General features: G+C 44.7%; 1 protein-coding gene across 1 annotated transcript; it reads right to left on the reverse strand.

Annotated features, from left to right (window-relative positions):
* Nucleotides 1-328: 328 nt before the first annotated feature.
* LOC147961001 (uncharacterized) lies at nucleotides 329-1,606 on the reverse strand. Its single transcript, XM_087533623.1, has 3 exons — nucleotides 1,441-1,606; nucleotides 888-1,361; nucleotides 329-354 (listed from the first exon to the last, which is right to left on the reverse strand). The coding sequence occupies exons 1-3, from the start codon at nucleotides 1,604-1,606 to the stop codon at nucleotides 329-331; spliced, it is 666 nt and encodes a 221-aa protein (XP_087389749.1).
* Between the last annotated feature and the right edge of the window lie 6,182 nt (nucleotides 1,607-7,788).

Below are 7,788 nucleotides of genomic sequence, written 5' to 3' on the forward strand. Positions count from 1 at the left end.
AATGGTTTAACTTAGTGGCCTGGCAGCCCATGAAAAGCCTCGATGTGGAGCCTGGCAGCTCGTAAAAAGCCTCGCATGTTCTTTTTGAGTTCTATTTGCCAAGTTTTTCGCCTTTGTTGAGGTTCATAATATCTTCTGATAAACCGGTGTCCTTGACCTGGCTTGGCTTTCAACTACAAGTTGTAAGTACATGATTAATTATAATCCGGCGTTCATTAACCCGGTCTGGTTTTGACTAACAAGTCGCCAGTGTTACAAGGAAAACCCGGTGTTTATTATATCCCGGTATGGTTTATTATCATAATCCGGAAAATTACGGACGGAGTTATCAAGGCTCCAGATTGGTGTTTACACCTTTACCATACAAGCAGTTGGTCAGCCAACGAGGTATGTTGCAAATATTATTTTTTATACAAACTTTGATTATCCATCCAAGTATTGTATATTTTTGGGCATCATGACCCGTTCAGTGGTAAACCACTAGGACACTTTCAAGTTCTTGTATGCAGGAACACAAATCATCATGGGCTATGCATAAATAGATCCCAAAAAGTGGAGCAAGTTTTCACAATATCAAAGCACCACAAAACATGCTCGATGGCATGACAGATAAAGGAGTTTTTTGCTATCCTATTACAAGAAGCTTCAAAACGGCTCCAATTGAATAATTGTTTTTAAGCATTGGCACACAATAGCTGGTAAACCGGTTTAAGATGCTTCGTCTGGACGGTTTGACGGTTGAGGGTCATTTGGTGCAATCACTTCTTCATCCCTCCCCAGACGCTGGAAATCAACCGTTGACCAATCGATTCCGGTTAAAGCTTGAAACACGGCTTCTTCATGGATAAGGCTGGAGGGGTTAATGTCAGGAGCGTAAGTATGCTTACGAATTGGAGGCACAAGTTCTTCGACTTCATGGATTTCGGCAGGCTGTCTCTTCCCTTCAGTGTCGTAAGCCGGCTGGAAATGAGATAAGTCTGCATCTTCTGCCAGTTTGCTGGCTATTGGCCGCATTTCTTTTGTCAGCCTTCGGAGATCATCATTGTCGAAGTTTGAACCGTCCTCCTTCACACCTGGATATCCTTTAATGATGTCATCCACTTCAAGATCTGGAATCCATGCTTTGGCCCGGATTAGTGCGGTCAGCGCTCCTGCTCTTGCGGCTGCCTTCTTCAGTTCAGTAATCCGGGCTGGTAACATGGCCAGCTTCTCAAGAGTTTCTTTTATCAATGATGGCGCCGGTTTATTGTAGGCTGCAGTGCATATAGCACGCTGGGATCCAGAGTAAAGTTGTTCTATTAAGGTATACGCCGCTTTAAGCTTCATCCGCATATCAGCACCCAGATGAGTAATGCGAGTGCCTATCATGGTTTAATATCAGTCAGACTGGTAAACAATAAGGTCTCATGAATTGGACAAACAATATAAGGAGATACTTACCAAATACAGCGGACGTCATAGCGTTGATTTGCCGCTTCAAACCAGTCAGTTCATCTACAATTGGCTTCAGGGCTGCTTCGGCATCCTCAGCTCTTTTGGTTAAACCGGCCTTCTCGGTTTCCCAGTCAGCACGTTCTTTGTCAAAAGACTCCTTTAGCTTTTCCATAGCTGTCAGGGCTTTGGTCAGCTCTTCCTTGGCTTTCACAACCTCTGCTTGTTGGGACTTCACGTTCTCTTGCAAATCAGCAGTTCGGGCATCTCTATTGCTTAGCTCGGCCTATAACAGTGAAGATATGTCAACAACATGATATGTTTTTTCTAAGTACTAAGCGTATAACAAGTTATGCACTTCGTACTTGGGGGCTAATGCCTATTTGCTCTGTTATCAATACATCTTTTATAAGTCTCCAGAACAATGCAAGCATTATCCTTGACACTTGGGGGCTAATGTACATCTGTTCAAAACGGACGCATGGATTTCAAGACCCGGATTACCTCGCAAAGCTAAACTGGCCCTTGGGAGCTACACTGAGGAAAGCTACATAATTGCATTGGTAAAGTATCGGTTTTGTTTTCACTAAGGACCTGACATTTTGAGGGTTAGCGGGAGAGGATTAAAGTATTACAGAGTCCCGGTTTAAGCTTAACATCATAAAATGGCCCTTGGGGGCTACCTAGGCTAGTGTTTCAACTTTGGAATCAAGAAATAAAGGGAGATGAAAATACCTCATAGCGTTCCTTCATCAGGTTCACCAAACCGGCTTCATAGTCACGGTTTGAGTGCACACGGTTTAAGAAACTGGAGTGAAGTTCTTCAGCACTGAGATGAGCATAGCTTGATAAGTCAGTGCTCAATTTACCCTTTTCCCTGGCAACACGCTCTTCTTTGGCACTATGTTGGGCCAAGATTACAGGATGGCCAGGAGAGCTATGGCCCATGCCAGTAATGATAACATCATCTCCTTGGCCTTCAGTAGTTTTTGCAGGTGATGATGGAGGGTCAGTACCTCTCACCGGACTAGCCCGGTTTGGAGCTGCCGGTTCAGTGTCAGGCATAGCAAGATCAGCTTCTGGTTGTTCATCAATATTCTGGTCTTGAAGGGGCGGTTCATCAAAGGTAGCTTCAGGATGAGGACCCTCCGGTTCACGAGTTTGTTCCGGTTCTCCTATTTGTTCTTTTTCAAAAATCGCCTGTTCTTCTGACGGATTGTTGACCCGAGCTTTCTTGCTGGGTCAGGCTTTGGCTCTGCAAACAAAATTAAAAGAGGTTTAGCATCTTATTCAAGATTTGCAATGCATTTGAAGAAAGGGTTTGAATGCTTACCCAGCTACAATTTTAAGAGGAGGGAGTTGGGTTGTTGTTGACTCGCCAGAGGATAAGGGAGGTGTCACCTGATAATTGGAATCGGACGGATTAAGAGGTTGTCTGAAATAACCTTCCTTGGGATAAGAATTGTCAGAAGTGGAGGAGACCTCAGATCGGCGCTTCTGAACCGGGGTATCAGGTAAACCGGCCGAAGTGACCTGTTGGCCACTGTGCCGGGTTGTCCGACGAGCTTCATGCTACTGCGTCTTCAAAATAAATGTTGTATCCAAGTAAGCAAGAGGATGAGAAAAGCTTACTTTCTGGACTGCTTGACGGGTTTTTTGTGTTGGCATAGAGTCTGAACCGTAGGAAAGGGTAATTACCTCTACATCATTAGCCTGGCTACCTTCTACGTCCTCCTGATAAAGATCATTGTTAATGAGGTGCATGAAAAGGGAGCCAAGTGAGTCAAGTTCTACCTCAACTTCCGGATCATCTGCATCTTCATCAAGTTCCATGTTGATCCGGTCAGCCGTTTTCTGCTTTGAGGTACGCTTGATGGTGATAACCCACAAGTATAGGGGATCGCAACAGTTTTCGATAAGTAAGAGTGTCGAACCCAACGAGAAGCTAAATGTAGAACAAATATTCCCTCTTTCAGATATACGGTGTCGCACATAACAAGCATGCTCATCTAAAGATTTGCCCTCAACTAAGCTAGTTGGGGTTTCAGCACGAGCACAAAGGGATCGAAGATGATCCAAGTAATAAGCTTCAGCAGTGTGATAGATTTTGAGTGGTTCTTCAACCATTGGTTCAGTAGGTACAACTAATTTTTTTTGGTATTTTGCGTTTTCTACCCATAACTAAAGATAGAAAACAACTAAGAACAACAAATAAAAATTACTTAGTGATAAAGCAAACAAGCACACACGAGAATATTCACCCCACGCTATGACTCCCCGGCAACGGCGCCAGAAAAAGGTCTTGATAACCCACAAGTATAGGGGATCGCAACAGTTTTCGATAAGTAAGAGTGTCGAACCCAACGACGAGCTAAAGTTAGAACAAATATTCCCTCAAGTTCTATCGACCACCGATACAACTCTACGCACGCTTGACGTTCTCTTTACCTAGAACAAGTATGAAACTAGAAGTACTTTGTAGGTGTTGTTGGATAGGTTTGCAAGATAATAAAGAGTACATAAATAAAAGGTAGGGGCTGTTTAGATAAAGAAACAATAAAGTAAATATAGCGAGTGTGGAAAAGTGGTGGTAGGAGTTGCGAAATTGCCCCTAAGCAATTGACTACTTTACTAGACCGATAGCAAGTATTATGTGGGAGAGGTCACTGCTAGCATGTCATCCCTAACTTGGAATTCTATGCACTTATGATTGGAACTATTAGAAAGCATCCGCAACTACTAACGTTCATTAAGGTAAAACCCAACCATAGCATTAAGATATATTGGTCCCCCTTCAATCCCGTATGCATCAATTTCTATGCTAGGTTGAAGTTTATGTCACTCTTGCCCTCCAATACACAGTCCTATCAACATACAACTAACCCAAGGGTGTGATCCACGCGCACAATCATATGATGGGCACCAAAGGACAGCAACATAACCACAAGCAAATTAAATCAATCATAGCAATTCATCAACCACCGATAGGACAACGAAATCTACTCAGACATCATAGGATGGCAACACATCATTGGATAATAATATGAAGCATAAAGCACCATGTTCAAGTAGAGGGTACATCGGGTTGCGGGAGAGTGGACCGCTGTAGATAGAGGGGGGGGAAGGTGATGGAGATGTTGGTGAAGATGGCGGAGGTGTTGGTGTAGATCGCGGTGATGATGATGGCCCCTGGTGGCACTCCGGTGCCATCGGAAGCGAGGGGGAGAGAGCCCCCCTCCTTCTTCTTCTTCCTTGACCTCCTCCCTAGATGGGAGAAGGGTTTCCCCTTTGGTCCATGGCCTCCATGGCACGGGAGGGGTGAGAGCCCCTCCGAGATTGGATCTGTCTCTCTCTGTTTCTGCGTTCTCAAATTCTTCCCTTTCACCGTTTCTTATATTCCCGGAGATCCGTAAATCCGATTGGGCTGAAATTTTAACACGATCTCTATCCGGATATTAGATTTCTTGTGGCGAAAGAAGGGCATCAACCGCCTTACAAGTGGCCCATGAGGGTCAGGGGCGTGCCCAGGGGGTAGGCGCGCCCCTTGCCTCGTGGCCACCTCGGGCACCGTCTTGCGTGGATTTTTCTTCCCAAAAATCATATATATTCCAAAAAAAATCTCCGTCAGTTTTTATCCCGTTTGGACTCTGTTTGATATGGATATTCTGCGAAACAAAAAACATGCAACAAACAGGAACTGGCACTGGGCACTAGATCAATATGTTAGTCCCAAAAATAGTATAAAAAGTTGCCAAAAGTATATGAAAGTTGTAGAATATTGGAATGGAACAATCAAAAATAGATACGACGGAGACATATCAGACGGCTTTGGTTTTGGGACGGGATGGCTTTGCCGCTTTATCTGCGGATTTCCGCTTCCAGAAGGGATCATCACCCTGTTCATACACAAACAGAGGAAAGTTTGCAAGTTGAACAATTTAAAAGATATGAAAGATAAAAAGGAAGCATGGTGCTTACAGCAGGCGGTTTATTTTGAGTGTAGAAGGGGTTCAAGCCGGTTTGGCGAAAGACTGATTCCGGTTCATTCAAAATTTTCTTAACGCCTTCAGTGACCTCTTCATCGGTTATCTGAATGTTGATGTGGCGTCGGGGGTCTTCAACCTCACCGGTATACTCACACATTAAACCGGGGCGGCTTAGTGGCAAGACGCTCCAAGATATCCAGCAACGCACAAAATCAACGCCTGATAAACTGTTGGCCATAAAGGCCCAGAGCTTGGCGAGTGGAGGGGCATATTTGGCCCGTTCTGTAGAACTTAAACGTTGCGGCATTGGATGAGTGTTGGAAAGTCGGTGATCACGGTAGCCTGGAAGAGGCTTCTCATCTTCAGGAGAGGTATCTATGTAGTAGAACCAAGTCTGGTTCCATTCCTTAGGGTGAATGTGCAGTTTGGCATGAGGGAATTCAACTTCCTTCCGCTTTTGAATAGAGACACCACCAAGTTCAATGTTGGGACCATTTACAAATTCTATATGCCGGTTCAGATGAAAAAAGTCTCGGAACAGCTCAGCAGTTGGTTCTTCTTGTAAGTACACTTCACAGAAGACTTGGAAGTTGCATAGATTGGACACCGAGTTGGGTCCAATATCTTGAGGATGGAGTTGGAAAGTAGCAAGAACATCTTGGAGAAACTTCGACCCGGGCGGTTTGCAACCACGGCCTATGTGGTCGACAAAAACTACTACCTCACCCTGCCTCGGGGTAGGAGGATTCTCTGTTCCTGGAACTCGCCACCGAATTTCCGTTTTCTTGGGCAAGGTGCCGATACTGACCATTCCGTTCAACTGTTCTTCGGTGATCCGGGAAGGAGCCCAGTTGCAAGCGGCAAACTGTTTGGCCATTGTGAAACGAAAAGCTGAAAAAGAAATATTGGTTTACAAATCATTCATGGTGGTGCGCATGATGCAATGGAATAAAGATATACAGATGTGTGAAATTGCGTAAACCAGAGACTGACACAATAATGAATGACAAGGTCATATCAAGGGCATACATGTGTTGTTAAACCGGACTGTTACAATGAATGTAAAGGGGGTTTGTCAGTTTACCAGGGGACTAATGGTATGAGATAGATTGGTTTTACATGGGTAAACCTCCTACGTGGTAAAGAGGATATAGATCTAAGGCGAAAAAGGCTAAGTAAGGTAAAAACAGATTTCACAAGTTTGGCATGGGAATTTCAGATGTGCCGTGCTTTGGATAATCAAAATACATTTTGTTCTAATCTCAAGTGCTCAAAAGGTTCAGTAAGTTCAGATGGGTTTGATATCAAGCAGATGCCTTAACAAGAAGAAAGGAGTTTAAGCTACAAAGGGCGCTGAAAACAATCAGATCTAACTGGCCATTGATGTTACTAAAGGAGGAATAGCTTCAGGTTATGAAGAACACTGAAACCTAATGGCGGATCTGGGGTGAGGAGAAAGGAACTTACTGGTACAGAAGGAAGCAGCGAAGGGTCACCGTGTGTCTCTGGTAACGGTCAGGTTGATGCAGCGGCCTTTGTCGAAGCAGAGGTGAAGCTCGGTGACGGCGGCGGCGCTCAGGAGCAGAGGTGTCGCGAGGAGGAAGAAGAAGCGAAGGAGACGAAGGGGAAAAATGATAAGGACCCGTGGCCCTATTTATAAGGCGAAGCGATAAAGCGACAAGTGCGGGAATCGAGGAGCTCAAAAATGGATAGTTAATAATGGTGTCACCTCGATGGCTGGATATGCATTAATGAAGGTAATCTTCAGCTTCAACGGATAGATGACGTCAGGGCGGTTTATCATGATCCTGGAGTATGACGTCACGGCGGTTTACAAGATCAAGGTGAAGATGCAAAGGAGGAGTTTTTCTAAGTATTGAAGATTGACATGAACAAGTTCAAACCAATCTGCGGCCTAATGTTGGGGATATTACTGCTGGGCGTAAACCGGCCAGGAGTAGCCGGATTAACTTTATAAAGATTAGAAGCCCATGAAGACATAAGAATGATGGCGCTTTATGGAGGCCCAAGGCCCAAAGGCGAGTTAAGGCCTATAGATGTAAACTGACCTTATTATGTAACTTGCATTGTAAGATAGGAAGTATAGAGACCGAACCAGACACGTTTATGATCCGGCTTCGGGACTCTGTAAACCAGCGGGAGTCAAACTATGTATATAAAGGGATGACCCGGCAGCGGTTTAGGGACAACACACAACAACTCGAGAGCCAGTCAAAGAGGATTCGCTCCCTGGTGATCGAAACCCTAGCAATACCAATTACAACTAGACGTAGGCATTTACCTTCATCGAAGGGGCCGAACTAGTATAACTCCCCGCGTCCCCTTGTCCGGTTTAACCCCTTTAAGCTAA

The sequence above is a fragment of the Triticum urartu genome, chromosome 7A (genome assembly GCF_056163025.1).
Source record: "Triticum urartu cultivar PI428250 chromosome 7A, HENAU_Tu73, whole genome shotgun sequence".
Taxonomy (NCBI): domain Eukaryota; kingdom Viridiplantae; phylum Streptophyta; class Magnoliopsida; order Poales; family Poaceae; genus Triticum; species Triticum urartu.